Here is a 16784-nt window from a genome sequence, read left to right on the forward strand (position 1 = left end):
ATCTGATCTGCTGGAATGACTTAGGAGTTGGAACACACTTCCTGTACCAAATCAGCAGTCAAGTTACTGTTGGCCAACCAGTGGTTTTTATGCTGCCTTTCACAGGGATGAGCTATGGGTGATCTGTTACAGACACTATCTGACAAATACCCATATTATTTCCTTGAAGGGAAGGGAATCTTTCAGTTCTCACATTCCTTACTTATAAGCAAGCCCATAACATAAGGGTCACTTCACTAGACAGCAATACACAACATGGAGAGCAACAAAATAGTATTTTTATTAAAAAAGCAGCACTAACCATCCCCAGTCCTGATTCCCCTTCCAAGGAAATAGCAGTTTCAAATCAAAGCAATGCCAGATGGGAAGTGAAGAAATATTACCCAATTTGCTGGAGACAGCACCATGGTGTTTTTCTGTTAGCACCTGGAAATCCTCATGCCTTAAAACAGAGATTAGCTTCAGCACTAATCCTGGGGAAAAGACTAACAGCTGCTGGTGTCTCCCATGGCAGCAGCCACCATCTTCCACTGTATGAGTGATCTTAAGGAAGTCTGGCACAAAGAAAGAGAAAGCCCCTGAGAAGGAATAGGAAAAGGAAGACTAAAGAGCATTTAAACTAAGATTGTCAGTCTAATCAGGCTTTAGGCTAAACTGTCAAGATCATTCACAGCAAGCAGGTCATTTAGGAACTCCCCTCTGCACCAGCCTCTCTATCCTACAGCTCGTTTTTCAAGTCATCCAAAATGGGATAGCTTATCATGTGCACCTTTGTTACTCTATACAAGACTAACACTGTGTGTCAAAAATATTTTGGTTTATTCTTTAATTGAAACAGAAGCTGACCAGGTTTCACCTCCATGAAAAAAATATCACATTTAAAATTGGTTACACTAATAGCCTCCAGTAACATTCAAAACAGCACACTATCAACAAAACAAAACCCAAGATGTTCTAAAGAAATACCCATGTTGTCCTCAAAATATTTGTTACACAGAATACAATCAAGTTTACTGGTTATGACAATTCATAGAATTTCTGCAATGTTTTCTTGAGATGTGTACAGTTCACTGCTGCAGTGCATCAAATAGCACAGTGTGGCACGTGCTATTTCTCCATAAAAAGGCCACTGGAATATCCATCTGACTGTGAACCAGGTTAAACTGCTGTGCAAACTCTCTCAAGAAAAGAAGTTTCCTGAAGATCTCACAGCTCATCTTTATCCCAGTCATCCAGATCCACATCGCTGAGATCAATATCATCTTCAACTGGAAGCTGTGAAAAAGAGAAAGTTTTGAGCAGGTGTTACTTAACCCTTATGGTAAAGCTCCCCCCTGTCATCTCTTTTATTCACAAAAACTCAAAGTATTATATAAAGTATATAAACAAGACAAGTGGTCAGAGTTTAGACTAGAAGGTTGTTTTCTACTAATAAAAATACTCCAGATAAAGGCAAATACAGATAAACTCTGTAACAAAACTACTATCATATTCTGTATTTTAATTCCATCTGAAGTAGATCAAAGGATTGTAGCGACTTTTGTTTTTTACAGCAATGTTGAACCTTAAGAACACGCTTAATCACCATGTTATTTATGACACAGGCTCTCCCTTACAAAACTTTCTGACATTAAGACTTTAATGGTAAGGTCAGGGTATCACACAACCGAAGTCTCCACATTTGGGTCCTGAATGCATACACTACCACCTCCCTTGGGTAATAACACATTTCAGCCTCAGGATATAATCTGAAAATTGAATCCCTGAACAGCTAGGCAGGAGTATCTGTCCCCAGTGTCAGACAATGAATCCGGTGTTTGGTCTGGTGGCAGGATTTAGATAGCGGGAAATCATCAACACAGCTTGCCACAATCTTTGAAGAACAAGAAATTCCACATTGCCAGTTCTTAGTTACTCTACCCAGTCACTTCTGAAGCTAGCAAATCATCAGCACTTAGAGATGGAGCACCTCTTACCTCACCATCTTTGCCATCCCAAGGTTCAACTGAATGAATTTTAGGGAAAGCTCCACCACCCACTGGTGCTGTAGAGCCACGACCAACAGATAGTTCCCTGAGGAAAAAAAAGTAGAAGTTAAATTTAAGAAATTTCTCTAGTCTCCATCCACCTGGAACAACGCCTGCTTCAGATAAAAGGAAGTCAACTTTGAGATCTCCTCTCTTGAAGCAAGTCTAAACTGTCTGGAAGCAAAAGCTTTTCAAATTGAGAAGGAGAAAGTGATAAGAGCCCTTAAAGCAGCATTGCAAATTTACAATTGGATCCAAAGAGACCAACTACGTGAGCTACACTATTTTGTATTTCAGCAGTGTAACAGTCACGGACAAATACAGCCCCTTTAACAGTAATGTTGTTTATCACTTAAGGCAACTCCAAGAGGAGTCTATAATTCTAGTTTTGGAAGTCACCTGCAACTGTTACTTGAAATTGCTAGTGATCTTTTTTTTAGTGGAGACTAAGCCTCCACAGGTTACAATGGGTCAGAGGTAACCAGCTTCTGCTTTGACTCTCCATTTTGTACTTGCTAGTTAGGCTTGCTCAAAAAGCCTAACATTAAAATCCTGAAGAGCTAATTGCTTTGCATTCTTTCAGAGGCAAGTAAGACTGTATTCCTCCCTAGGTGGAGTCTACAATTTTTATGGTCTTCTCCGTGTTGATTTCCTTACTTCTGTCAACATGGCTGAGACTGCCTATTAGATTAAAAAAGCTGCATACAGCAAGCTGAGTTAACAGCCAGCTACACCAAATGTGATTGTACTGCTTTCTCTAGGCATAGCTGAGCTGAAGTCTCAAGTAAGAGATTATTCTAGCAAGTAACTGCTCTGTAGTTAGGCAATACCAAACCAATTATCTAATGCAGTATAAGCTGTTAAATTAGCTGTTGTGTCCTGGAAGCACCATCCACCCTCACCAGGAGAGACTTCACCAAGATGAATTTTATAGACTAAGAGAGTTTGCCATGTCAGAGAAAGGCAGGCATTTCTCTCACATGAATTACTATAGACTGCCTGGTATTACTCTTATCTGAATCCTAAATTTTATCTGATGCTCTGAAAATGTTCCCTTTCTGGCATTAAGAAGAAATTCTCATCACTTGCACAGTTAAGAGAATATAGCACTGTTTCCATTAATCCAGCAGAAACAGAGTTCAATTAACGTGCTTCTTACAGCAAGGTGAGGAGAGACTGTTGTGTTTGCTTTTGCAGTTCTGACTGTCCTCACAGAATCATCAAGGTTGGAGAAGACCTTGAAGATCATCTAGTCAAACCATTAATCTGACAGTTCCCAACTACACCATATTCCTAAGCACTACATCAACCCAACTCTTAAACACCTCCAGGGACGGGGACTCCACCACTGCCCCAGGCAGCCCATGCCTCTGCCATCCTCTAAGCAAGGACATGGAAATAACACTGCTAGCATAAGCTCTCAAAGGCTCTTACATACCTTATACCAGTTGGTGTTCTACCCAGAAACAGAGTTGCAACTTCACTTTGACCATGCTTAAATAAAAGCTTAAGTTTAGCTGCTCCATTTCAGTGCTGCTGCTGCCTTCTGTCCTCCTCTCCATTTCCTTTCCCCATTCAATTTTTCACAGCACTGACTCTTGCCAAACTGCACAAAAGGCAGTTTCAGGGAACTTGAGCTGAGCAGAGAGCTACTGACTTTTTGGATGGATTGCTTCAGCTCCCCCAATTAGTTTATCACATGCCAGGAGAATGGGAAGACAGGACTAGACCAAACCAGAAAGATCAACACACAGAACCTCAAGAACCTCAATAACACCCATTTAGATTCCCAAACTGGGAACTTCCCAATCAGAATGCACCATGTGAATTAAATAGTATTGATTACCAAGTCCCATTAATTCCTTGGGTTACCAGAGAACTAGAAGTGAGCTTTGATCTTGAAAAATTCAAGAGCTGTGTTAAAACTACCATTTAAGTCTAAACAGCCAACTTCTTAATTCTGTCCACCACAAAAAGGTAGTGAGTGCTTTATTAGTGTCAATCCCCACTCAAATCATTCCCTTACTCCAGGGAATGCTCTTTGTCTTAACTGTGCAAGTCTCATCTGATCCAGGAGAGCCTGATTTTCATCTAAAGAGTCACAGCCCCAGTTACAGAAAGATTTAAGTCACTTAAGGATTTCATACCTGAGAAACTCATTAATCCCTTGCTCACTGAATGATCCTTTCAGAAGGGCAAATTTCATCTTCCGAGCATTAACAGCTGCCATTGCTGGGTACCCAAAGCCTCCAATCCCTAAAGAGCTCTCAAGATCTGACTGGGAACCTGCTTCTGTCCACAGCCACCTTGAGAAAAAGATAAAATAGAAAATTAATAGTTAGGATAGGCACTACAATCATTTTGAAGTCACACATATCCTGCAACCCTGCAGAGTTCAAGCCAGGCTCTGAACTGCCCTTGACAGTGTCAACTGTTACTGAAGTCAGCAGGGAATAGCAGGGTCCCAATCTTGAACCATGTAACTGAAGAAAGCCCCTCCTCAACAGCACCTCTATGCCAGCCAGCCCCATGCTCACAGACACTGAAAGCCAGATCAGAACAGTCACAAAAGGAAGTCCAGGGAAAGAACTATGTTACCAATCTGAACAAATAAATTGCTATACTTGAGCTTATATTAAGGAAGGCTTAAGATGGCTCAAGTCACAGATTTAAACATGGCAAAGTACTGTCCAAATCCGGCTGTAGAGGATTTCTGACCAAAGACTGCAAGCCCAGTATTTCACTCAGTGTTAGTTCCTCACTGGTGAGGTCTCTGTTCCTCTAATGCTTAGCAAGTCCCCTGAGGAACCTCTGGAATCAGCCAATCTCAGCATTTTGCCCCAGGCTTTCATGCCATTCAGCTCTCTTCACAGCAGTCAGTGTGCCAGAACAATGCTCACTTCCTAGAGAAGCCCCAGAGACCCTAACCTCCACTTGAGAGGAGGAGGAGAAAAGGCAAAGCCTGCCAGCCTGCTTCTTTGAAAGCATCAAACTTGTTAATAAAACTGCACTTTTTTTTGAGACTTCAGCAGTCGTAGTGGCAGACTCACTGACTAGCAAAAGACTCTAAAAGAAACTAGGTAAATACTGCCCTAAAATATTTTAGATTCAGGACAAGAGATGCTTAACCTGATCTTATCAATGCTTAGATATCACTTGTAAAGGCAGGATTTGAGAGGTGGACAAAAAGAAAAAAAAAATCAGCAGTTTTAGAATAAAGCCACAGCATCCCCTCCCACATTAGTGAAATACCAAGGTATGCAATCCTGAACAAGGAGCAACTCTTATCTGCAGATAAATTGCTATCATACAAATTCTATCCTGTTACCTCTAAAAATACTCACATCTTTTCCTAGACAACCAGTCTACAATGACACTTACCCCCACATTTTCTTTTTGTATTTTTCAGCCATTTTTAACATGACATCCAGGTAAGAATTCCTCCCTGAAGCTCCTGTTTGTTAGACAGAATTGGACAAGTTAAAAAACACAACTGCATGTTTGAGTGACAAATTCATACAGAAATCTGCTTGCTTGCATGTCTACCTGTGTCAAGAATATGAGGCAGGACAGAAATGATGCAGAGCTGATGAGCATCACAGGTACTCTTCAGAACATCTTCACTAATTATCTAGAAGAAAGTGGCAGAAAGTCAATGAGTGTAAGAGTTGGTTACCCAGCTGTGACTGCACTTCCCTCCAACAGCATATTAGCTCCACCCCACAAGGTAATAAGCACTGAAACAACCTGACACAAAAGCTTACAAGCCTCTCCTACTTCACTGGTCCCCCAGCACAAGACTAATTACAAAGAGTTCAGGAAGTCTTACTGAGACTTGCAGCAACAGGAAAGTAAGCAGTACCAAATAAGGCTTGCAGAAAGCACAGCAAGATGTCATTTCTTGCTCAAAAATCACTGTCCTTCGACCAAGGAACAGCACACCCAGACCTATGCATATGCCTGTAGGTTTCATTCATGGTACTGCTAGCATAAGGAGAGCCAGCAGGCTGCAGCACTTGAAGATGAGGACATTTAATCGACATTAACAAAAGCAATACCAGTTTTGTGCCATCTACCTTAAAAAGGAATCAGCCAACTTATCTACATCAGTGGTCTGCAAATTTTGACTATGCACCCCTACCAGTAAAAAATGTCTAATCATACAGCCCCAGTTATATACATGTACTACTGTACTAACATTATGTACATTGTAAAGCATACACAAAAATAGAAATTTTAAAAGGATGACAAAGATGAAATTAACACAGTTTAGAAGTATCTTTTCAAAAAAATGTATTAATGGTAGAAATGGTTTTTCCCTCCTGCACCCCCATGGATTGTCTTGCATTCACCCCAGTTTCAAATCTACCAACATCAGCTGAAACTGGAAGTCACCATACAGAGGGTAGAGTTTTTCTGGAAAAGCAAGATTAGTCATCATGCATCTCAACCGACAAAATGAGAAGTGACAAAACCCCGTCCTCTTGTTGTAAGAGAAAAGATGGGGCACAGAACCCAAACTTTTCACTTGTTCCTCAAGAGAGGATTCAGACACCCTGGTATCATCCTGTCACTGTATCAATTCTGATAATCTTTCAGTCAACAACAATTTCATAGTAAAAATTAAATAACAGAAAGCTGAACAATTAGACTTATCTTCCTTGACCTTCTGCTGCAAAACAGTGCCCAAGCAGCGCACTTAAGCTGTTTTATTTACAGTTAATACAGTCCTGTAAAAACTGCTGCAAAGAATATAATGGAAAAGCAATTTGAGCAATGTAGAAGTACCTCCAGGAGCTCAGGTGGTGGTGCATTATCAGAAAACAGATCCAGAGCACGAGCAATGATATCAGATCTAGTTCTCCCACCATCATAATCAACAGGATCTTCTCCTTTCTGGAAGATTTTAATGGTAGGAAATCCACGAATCTGCAAGACAAATTTAAGCCATCAGCTCAAATCTGAGTATTTATGGTGGAAGTTATCTGCTACTCTGATATGTTCTAGATTAAAGGAAGAGATTTAACATCTATGTGAATCAAATCCCACAGCATGTTATGATGTGATTCTGTGACTGAACTTGAACAATTTTGTAGCTTTCTAGTGTGCCATAATTCAAAAAGTTAACATACACCGAAACACTGTTTCAAGTTCAGGCCTGATGAATCAGCAATGGCTTCATCTCAGTTCAGCTGCACCAAGCACTGCAGGTTTCAGTACCATGATGACTATCTGAACTCTTCATATTTATTAGACATTAGTTTCCTGATTTGTCTGTGGGGGGGATAACACTGTGCCTACAGGGCAACAAGTGGACCTTAAGCTCCCTCTGCTACACTTCCAGTAAAACTTGTTCAGTGTTCCTGCTGACTGTCAGCCATGTGCACTAACAGGGAAAACAAGCAGCACACTGTAAGCTCCCTGTACCGTATTAAAAATTAAATAATATCAGTTTACTTTGGGGGCACAGCATAGCTGATCTGGGCAACTAATATTGTGGGAGTGATTCCTGATAACTGGCTTCAGGCTGTACAGATACAAGGGTGGGTTCTGAAGATGCCCAGCCAGCATACAACCAGTCTGACAGGAGAGACCTCTCACTTCAGATGACAATGCTATACAAGATCTTATGGAAATAAACAGCCTTTATCATCACCAACATCCAGATTTATTCCTTTTCTCTCACCCCATTTATTTATATTGTTACTGACATTCAGGAATTAATTATTTGTCAAAAAATGGTATGTGTCACTTAACGTTATCTTCAGCACAAAACATTTGAGTGGTACCAGACCAAGGAACAATTCAGTAAGCATTAAGGGGAAATCTGACTTACTAGATATGGAAAGGAAGTTGTAACCACTGCAGAGCACACTCACCCCATATCGGCCTGCCAGCATCTGATTGACTGTTGCATCTACTGCAGCCAGCTTTACTTTTCCCTTTGTTTGCTCCTTCACCTCGGTGGCAGCAGCTGCCCATTCTGGCTCCAGGCTGAAAAACAATGAGTACAAGTACTTTAAGCTCTCAGAGCTAGCAAAGGTTACCACATTCCAACATTATGTAACGTACTCGGGGGGAAAAAATAAAAGTCTCTGCAGAAAATGACAGCTAGGAGGGTTGTTCCAAGTGAGACTGAAGTCCTGCATCTGAAGGAATGAAAAGGTTAGTGTAACTTCTGGATCTTACTTCCCCAATAACTGGGAATTTTACTGCCGAGGAGCACAGCCAGGACAGCACCAAGGTGTCCTGAGCAGGAGAAGCCCACACACTTTTGTTAAAGCACCTTACAGAAAACCCCACTTCTGATATGCCAGAGATGCAAGGTCTCTTTTAGGGGATTAAGGGTATCACACAAAAACGAGCACTAATGGGAAGCGAATTGTCAAAGAAAAACCTCATTTACTTTTTGCAGTGCCCACACCACGGGGCATAAAACTCCACCATCCACACATTGTCACTATTTATGACGTTCTTATCAAAGCTGTCATCAGTCAGCTCAATCACATCCTTCTTATCTCCACCTCCACTCTCCCGGCTCTGTAAGAAACAAACAGACCCTCACATAAGTAACCAAAATTGGTTTCCCACACAAGCCTTCTCCTGTGTGTCATGTCGTACCAAACGGTCTTTATTTGAATGAGATATAAACCAGGCAGTGTTAGGTCATACAACTCTCCCATTTTAGAGCTGATAATACACACAGCCTACTCCCACAGCACTTTCAAAAAAACCAGCAAGCGAACCTTCTCTTCAAAAAAAAAAAAAAAGAGAGAAAAATCAGGTCAAACAAGAATATGTGGGAACGCTTCCACACTTCATGCTCTGATCTGTCCAAGAACACAGTGCTCTCCAGCCCCCTCACCCCACTGTGCCCTGGTTTCCAGGCAAAACAAATGTGTGAGTGCAATACACACTATGGAGTACAGTCCATCCAGGTCTTCTATCCAGCCAACTCGAGGATGTTGGAGTGTACTTGATCCATAATTTAGAAACAGTAGTAGGAGACAAACTTTTCAATTTACCTTCAGGGAGAAATCCAGCAAGCCAACTTCAGAACACTACCAAATTAAAAAAAACTCAGGGAACTGGGGGTCCTGGTAGACAAGAGGAACATGAGCCAGCACTGCACCCCTGTGGCAAAGGTGGCCAGCAGCCTCCTGAACTGCACTAGGCAGAGTTGCCAGCAGGACTTGGGGAGGTGATCCTTCCCTCTGCTCAGCACTGTGTGAGACACCCAGAGTGCTGGGTCTAGTACTGAGCTCCCCAGTATAAGAGATGTGCACACACTGGAGCAAGTCCAGCCAAAGGTCAAAGCTAGTTAAGGGCTTTGAGCATCTGACACATGATGAGAGGTTGAGAAAGCTGGGATCGTTCAGCTGGAAAAAGAGAAGGCTCACCATGAATCCTGTGAATGTATATAAATATCTGAGTGGAGGGGAATAAAGAAAACAAAGGCAGACTTCTTTCTCTGCAGTGCCCAGTGAAAGAACAAAAAGGGTCTAAGTTGAAACACAAGAATTTAATTTCAACATGAGAGAAAACTTTTCTACTGTGATGGTGATTAAACACTGGGACAGGTTACCCAACGAGTGCAGTCTGTGGGGAGCCTCAGGCCTTGAGGATACTCACAGATTGATGGGACAAAGCCCTGAGCAATCTGCTCTAGCTGACCCTGCACTGGGCAGCTGAACTGGACTAGACAACCTCCAGAGGTCCCTTCCAACTTCAACTATTCTGTGAACTGAGTCAGGACCACAAGCTCTGATCTCCTGTACAGGATAGTCTCCAGTTGAAAACAAACATACATTCCCTCAAATACCTGTTTCCCAGAGCTATATCCTCCACTTCTGCCACTAAGACGCTCTTTCACCAAGGACCGAAGAGCACTTAGAGCAGCATCAACAATAGCATCGCTTGTCCTGCCACCTGTAATGCAGCAAAATGAGTGATTAAAGCATTAAAAATCCAGTTTAAGGTAGGCCCTGACTTAATTACAAACTTAATATTCTCTTACCCTTAGGATTTTTCAGGAAAAGCAAGACTGGGCTATGACTGATATGGTACTAGTGGTGGGACATCACTGACTTAAACACAAACAGCAGGATTGACTTCACTCCGCTTTTCAACTACCCACCTTATCTGATGGGGGCTGACTGTGGCAAGCTCCCAGTAAACAGGAAGAAAGGAATAACATGAGGGTGGTGAGGCACTGGAACAGGTTGCCCAGAGAAGTTGTGGATGCCCCATCGCTGGAAAAGTTCAAGGCCAGGCTGGATGGAGCTTTGAGCAACCTGGTCTAGTGGAAGGTGTCCCTGGCCACAGCAGGGGGGTTGGACTGGATGATCATTAAGATCCTTTCCAACTCAAACCATTGTATGATTCTACAAATAATTCTTTGGATCTGCCTATCAACCCCCATCAGCTACAAACTGCAGGTGGGACTGTTAGCCCATGCTAAGACATGCACAGTTTGGTCAAACAAGTCCCACCCATCTGTCTCTGAGTTACTACAAGCACTAGACAGGAAGGAAATACTACACAAGACAGCATTAACAGCTACCATAATTACTGTATTCAGGGAAGTTTTTAAACATGCAACACGCGAAAGAGCACCACATTTACCCTGGTAATCTTCTGCTTTGTTTTTATTGGCCCCAAATATCTTGATAGTTGGAAACCCTCTGACTCCATACTGTCCACCCAAGGACTGATGTTTGTCTGCATCTACTGCACCTACTTTCACTACACCCTGTGGAAATAAAAACAAAAATTAAGACAAGCCTTCTACAGGGATTTAACACATTTTTATATACTGTGTATGCTGGAGAGAGTTATTAGGAGAGCAAGAAAACAGTCACCAGAAGAGAGGTGTTATGCCCCTAAAAGCACTAAACTACAGAACATCATACATGCTCGTTTCTTTCTTCATCCTCACACACTAGATTTAAAATTGTTTGGAGGTTTTTTTTGTTGTTTTTATTTGTTTTAAAAAGAAGGGGAATATATTTTACATAGGCAAGAGTTCAGCAAATCATGACCAAATTTTCTGTAATTGAAGAAATACTCATCACCAACAGCTTACAAAACTGTTTTCAAATATTCAGTTCATGCTGTTCCTGTACTTCAGAGGCAGGTGACAGGACAGTGAGGAATAAAAGAGAAACATGCTATTTTGGGGGATTGCTGGATTCTAATGTCTTCTGGTGCTGTTGAAAGCAGCCCTGGAAAACAGTAATGGGAATTCAGAGGGACAGAATTGACTTGCTTCCTCTATAATACAATGACTTCTTTTAAAAAAAAGAAAAAACCCACAAAAATCCTGACTGAAGTGCCTCTGACAAGTATGATTAAAAAGTGATATGGTTTTGGGGACCAAACCCCATCTCCATGTTTCCAAGCTATATGACAAACAGCCAAACTCTCCTCAATCCACTGCCACAAGCACATTGGAAAGGTTACTTACTTTTAATGCTGTTGCTGCTTTCTTCCACTCAGGCGTTAGTCTTTGACAATGACCACACCTTTTAGAAAAAAAAATCCCACCAGTAATTGTCATTCAGAACTGACAACTATTTCATAAAGTACAGAGTGGTCTTGCTGGGTTTGCAATTACAGAACAGTAACTCACAGCAAACTGTAGGGGACTTAAGATCTACTCCTAAAGAGGGGAAGAGGCTATGCCACATCACATCATCACTCAGACTTCTGAAGAAAAACCTCCACATGTATTATGTAAGTGCATACACACACACATCTCAAAAGCTACCTGGCTTTCCTAACACAGATGCAAAGATTCGCACACTAGTCTGCTTGTTGCAAGCCAAAATGGACCTGTAATGAGGCCTGAAAAATTATTCTAGAGGTAACTTCTTAAGGAGCAAGAATTTGTGGCAAATTTCCTGTAGGTGCTTGAGGGAGAAGATCAACAGCTGACCTGCAACTAGTGTATAATCACAACATCACAAGTCTGTGGGGAAAGAGGAGCTGCCAATCTACCTGTTCTACACTTTATTGTCATTGTTCAGTAAAGCTTCCTGTTGCCTGTAAAGCTGCAGCAATACTAGAAGAGACACAGCAAGCTTCCCCTAAACCTCTGTCCAAACAGTCAGGCCATTGCAATGAAAGGCCCCTTTCTCCAGAATATAGAGCTTGGGATAGCAGTAGCACAGAGGACTTGTGCAAAGATGGAATATACATCACCAGAATTTACATGGAAGAGACTCCATGCTCTGGACATGAGCAGGATGGGAGATAGAGGTGCTAAATTAAGACACACAAAGGCAGTATTTTTCAATGGAAACTGGAAATTCTAAGTGCAAACTCCAATATGTGTTTTCACATCAGATTCAGGTTCAGAAAGACAGAAGTGAGGGGACTCACTTACCTACTGCACTTTGATCAGCCACTTCTAATACTAATTTTTGCAGAAAAAAATTGAATAGTAGAGTGGCATATAAGGTTCTGCTATTAAATCCTAATTGCCAATTTGAAACCAAATCCTGCCTTTTTCCCTTGTGAGGATATTTAAAATAGGAATCCCAACTACAGCAATTTTGCTAGTCAGGAGGCCGTCGAGCTGATAACTGTACTGCCAACAACCAAATGAAACCCTGGACTGATCAGCAGCAGATTCCTAGGCTGCTCCTCCATGATAAGAGCAAGCAAGTACACAGCTGTAATTCTTACCATGGGGCGTAGAACTCCACGAGCCACAGGCTCTCACTCTGAATGACTTCCTTGTTGAAGTTAGTTGGTGTTAGCTCTATCACGTCATCACTGGCCGAATATAAACCGTTAACTGCCAGGAATAACGTGCAGCTCACTGTGCCTACAAAAAAAAGCAAAGCAATCAGCATTCCTGCAGAACGTTTATGATTCTCTTGTTGCCATGGCTAAATCATCTCTCCGTTCCCTGCAAATTAGCAGGGGGAAAAAAGAAGGGGGGGTGGGGAGGGAAGGGATTCCAGTTTGACCAGGAAAAAAAAGGAAGTTAAGGTGAGATATATGCTTTCCCTCCTCACTTAAATCATGATTCCACAAGATCATATAATATATTATCTGTGCCTAAAGCGAGCTGGAGTTACGCTACTCCTCCTGCGGCTATCCGGAGAGCATTCTGTCAAAGCTACTACCCTAACTATTACTGGTACCAGACCAGAACTTCCACAGGGATCTCCATGATCAGCTACGGTTTTCTTCAGGTCTTTCTCATACAAACTCCTAAGGTAACTGCCCACACCTCTTGCACAGCAGGCACTCAAACACATCTTTCACAGGATCACACATAATGCAGGACTGTCCCAACTAGTCTTAGTACAGTTACACTGATTTTAGGACCACCACTTGATGGACTGGTAGTGTAAGAAGCTCCTTCATTTTTGCTCATGAGGATCTTAGACTACCATTGATTTATCTCTCTAGCAACAGACTGGAAAACAAGAGCTAAATCTCTCTGGTTAACAACTCAAGCACCCTTAGAATGCTAAAAAAAAAAAATCATTAAAAGGTATAAGGAAATTGCTTTCTCTTGAGAAAGACTTCATACTTCTGGTTACTTATGGATCTTATTGCTTGAGACTCTGCACATAAAACCTCGTAATCCTTCCTTCTACCTAGTCAGGGAGATTAAGAGATGACTTGATGAAAGATGACAAGCATCTCTGTAGCAAAACCCACACAGCAAAAGACTTTTCTTAATCCACCGAAGACTGGAGGGAGTAAGAGCTCAGACACTGAAGTTAGAACTGGGCAAAAAATAGTTACCTTTGCTGCAAGTGGTTAATAACTTGCATAGGAAACCACATATTCTCTCTCAATACTGAACATGAGAAAGATACAGTTCAGTGATGCAGAAACTCTACAGCACATGGTACACACTGCACAGCATCACCTACGCATTATCAGTTCTGCTCAAGAAAAGCCAGTTTCATTACACCTATTCTGCAGGTGAGAAAATCTGACAGAAATAACATCTTTCAGGTTACTCAACCAGAGATCAGGACTGAACTGCCACACTGCAACCCAGCACCCCATCCATTGCACCACTCCCCCACTTAACAGCTTCTTCTAGCCTTAGGACCCAACCCTTTTCTTTTGGGGTGATCCTAGTTGGTTTCTACCAACAGATTTACACATTAGATTGGCTCTCTCCCTTCAGAAAGCCCACACACAAGCAGCACTTCATCAGCACTGGAGAACTGACTTCCAAGGCAATCTGTGGCTGTCACAGCATGTTACGGTGACCTACAGTAGCAGCTGCCATTGGGGTAGAGCAAGAAAATAAGGATGGAAAAAGCTATTTGAGTGCTACAGTCACTCTCAAGAGAGAAATTCTCCTCTAGATGGAGTGAGGCCATTAAATTGAAATCAGCCTATTTTGGCATCACTTGAATAGATCTCTGGAAGATTACATTCACAAGCTGAACAGTGTTCACTCGGCCCTTTCTGTCACTTCAAATAAGTAAGTTCTAGTTTATGCAAAATCACCTGCTAAAGAGAACTTATGACAGAAAGCACATGGTGAAATTCACCTAGTCACATATTACTGCCTTTTTTTTAAACTCATGGACTGGTGGCATAATTTTCCTTTCTATAGTGAAATATTCAAGGTTTAATTCATCTTCAGCAAACAAAAAGGCCATTTTCCTACAAACATCTAAGCCAGGAAAATGCAAATCCGTCCTTGATATTAAGGCAAAAAAAAAATCTCAGATAATCTGATTTCAAAAGTTGTTTTCTAATGCAACCAAATTACATAGACAGGAGTATTGTAAAACCAACTAAGGCAGCTCCATGCTGGTAGTACTAGTCCCCATCAAAAAGCTAAGTTGTAACTCTCAGGATCTGCGAAAAAAAGCTTTTGCTACACGATGATGATGATTCTGTGAACCTTCCCCTCGACATACCCACCCCTCCTGCAGCAGAGCTCGGTGTGCTGAAGTTCACACACCCCTGCACATGAGCCTTCCCCTTTCAGCCCCGTGCAGTGTCAGTGCACCTTCAGTATTTCTATAAAAAGGTCCGAGCGGGACTACTTAACAGGTTTACCGATTTATTCAGCACAGAAGACTCAGCAGCAGGGGGAGGGGAAGAGGAAGTACAGTTCCCCACGGACTCCTCCTTTTGTCTTCAGCCATTACTTTCTTACTGCCCTTACAGCACTAGATTCCAGGACAGGGCCGCCAGGCAAGTAAAACATCACCGCTTACTGGAAATCAATGCGGGTTTTTTTTATTAGGGCGACAGACAAGCACTGTTTCCTGCTGTTGTTGCCGGGATCTTTAGGCTGCCTACCTGCGCTCCGGTACCTCACCGAGCACCGTGGGCGGTGCGCCCCGCGGCCCCTCGCCGGCACAGCGGCTCGGACCGGCAACGGCCGGACCGCGACTGCGGGCGCTGCCCCCGCTCCACGAGTGACCCGCCCCACCGCCGGCCACCCCGGAGCGCGGCCCGCACGGCCGACAGCCCTCGCCCCTCCCCGAGCGGCAGACGGGCGCACGGCGGCTCCGAGCCCGTCCCCAGCTCCCACCCGCCGCCACCGGCCCACACCCCCGGCGGGGCCCAGGAGGAGGGAAGCCGCGGCCCGCTGCTGCTGCTGCTGCTGCTGCTGCTGCTGCTGCTGCTGCCGCCGCCGCCCCCCCCACCCCCACCCCCGCAGGCTGCCCCCGCGCCCCTCTGCGGCTCCTACCCCACCAGAGACGGCCCACGGCACGCGCCCCCATGGCTGCCCCCCGCTCCCTCCGCTTGCCGCTACTAGAGCCCGTCCGCCCCGCCCCCCACCCACGCGCCGCGCGTTTCCCGTCGTGGCCGTCGCCCATTGGCCGTGCCGGCGCTCGCGCACTGGGGCAGCCAATGGAGGGCGGCCGCGTCAGGCCGCGGCGGGGCGCGGGCGGGCGGAAGAGGCGCTGAGTGGCGGGGGGGGCCGGGCCGGTCCTGCCCGGGAGCTGCCAGGGGCAGGAGGGCGGCAGAGGTGCGGTGCCTGGTGAGCGCCCTCAGCAGGTTGCCCCGGGGAAGGGGCGCTCCGCTTGCCTCCAGCAGCTTCTCACAGCCAGAATGCCCTCAGCCACTCCCCGCCTCGCAGCGCTGGGGGCGGGTGTCTGGGCCTGGGCTGAAACCCACCCAGGCCTTGAATGGGAAGGAGGGAGGCCAGTGTTTTGTTGGATTGGTGCCCGGGCTGCTTTTGTACGGCCTGGAAATGCGAAACAGAAGTCTCAAGGTCTTAACAGTCTAAAGGGTGTCACTGTGAAAAAGCGACGCAGGCATCTAGATCTGAAAAAAAACCTGTTTGCAAATCACAAGGTTGTATGTAAAAGTAGACATTAGCCCGGCTGCATCTGCTGTAGGCCGGGGAAATAAAAGTAGGGGGAGGGGAGAACTGGTGCATGCTGATACAAGTGCTGTTAAAACCTGGATAACCTGCTTGCATCCAACAGAGACTTGGAAAATTTGGGTCCAGCAGCACAACATGTATTACATAGGCAATTTTGTATGAAAAAATCGGCATCCCAGTTCAAAAGCTCCGGGAGCAACTGACTCAAAAAGCTGGTGGTTTTGTCCCCCTCTTGTAATGGTCACACATTGCAGGAGGGTACTAAGAGCTTGGGGCTGTGTTGTTGGTGGGCATATATCCAGGCAAAGGCTTTTGCAGAGATAAGATTCCATGATTGAGCTGTGAATTTTTTAGTGTACTATTAGTACTAATAGTGTACTACTATTTTTTAGTAGTAGCTGGACTTAATGTACCATTGAAATAGA

The 16784-nt window shown here is 43.8% G+C and overlaps 1 protein-coding gene across 1 annotated transcript; it reads right to left on the reverse strand.

The window, feature by feature from the left end:
* Positions 1 to 800: 800 nt before the first annotated feature.
* PDIA6 (protein disulfide isomerase family A member 6) lies at positions 801 to 15790 on the reverse strand. The gene is made up of 13 exons (XM_074820062.1): positions 15718 to 15790; positions 12717 to 12858; positions 11494 to 11551; positions 10653 to 10779; positions 9850 to 9956; positions 8434 to 8567; positions 7907 to 8021; positions 6816 to 6956; positions 5574 to 5658; positions 5409 to 5481; positions 4175 to 4333; positions 1977 to 2073; positions 801 to 1275 (listed from the first exon to the last, which is right to left on the reverse strand). Exons 1-13 carry the CDS (start codon positions 15749 to 15751, stop codon positions 1207 to 1209), a joined length of 1341 nt encoding a protein of 446 aa, XP_074676163.1. The 5' UTR covers positions 15752 to 15790; the 3' UTR covers positions 801 to 1206.
* Positions 15791 to 16784: the final 994 nt, after the last annotated feature.

The sequence above is a fragment of the Strix aluco genome, chromosome 3 (assembly GCF_031877795.1).
Source record: "Strix aluco isolate bStrAlu1 chromosome 3, bStrAlu1.hap1, whole genome shotgun sequence".
Classification (NCBI taxonomy): domain Eukaryota; kingdom Metazoa; phylum Chordata; class Aves; order Strigiformes; family Strigidae; genus Strix; species Strix aluco.

Coding starts and splice junctions, on each gene's coding strand:
- PDIA6 (XM_074820062.1), bottom strand. CDS start 15,751: ATGGGGGCGCGTGCCGTGGGCCGTCTCTGGTGGG. Junction 12,859..15,717: donor CGTGGGCCGTCTCTGGTGGG/GTAGGAGCCGCA, acceptor TTTTTTTTGTAG/GCACAGTGAGCTGCACGTTA. Junction 9,957..10,652: donor CAAAGCAGAAGATTACCAGG/GTAAATGTGGTG, acceptor GCTGCATTACAG/GTGGCAGGACAAGCGATGCT.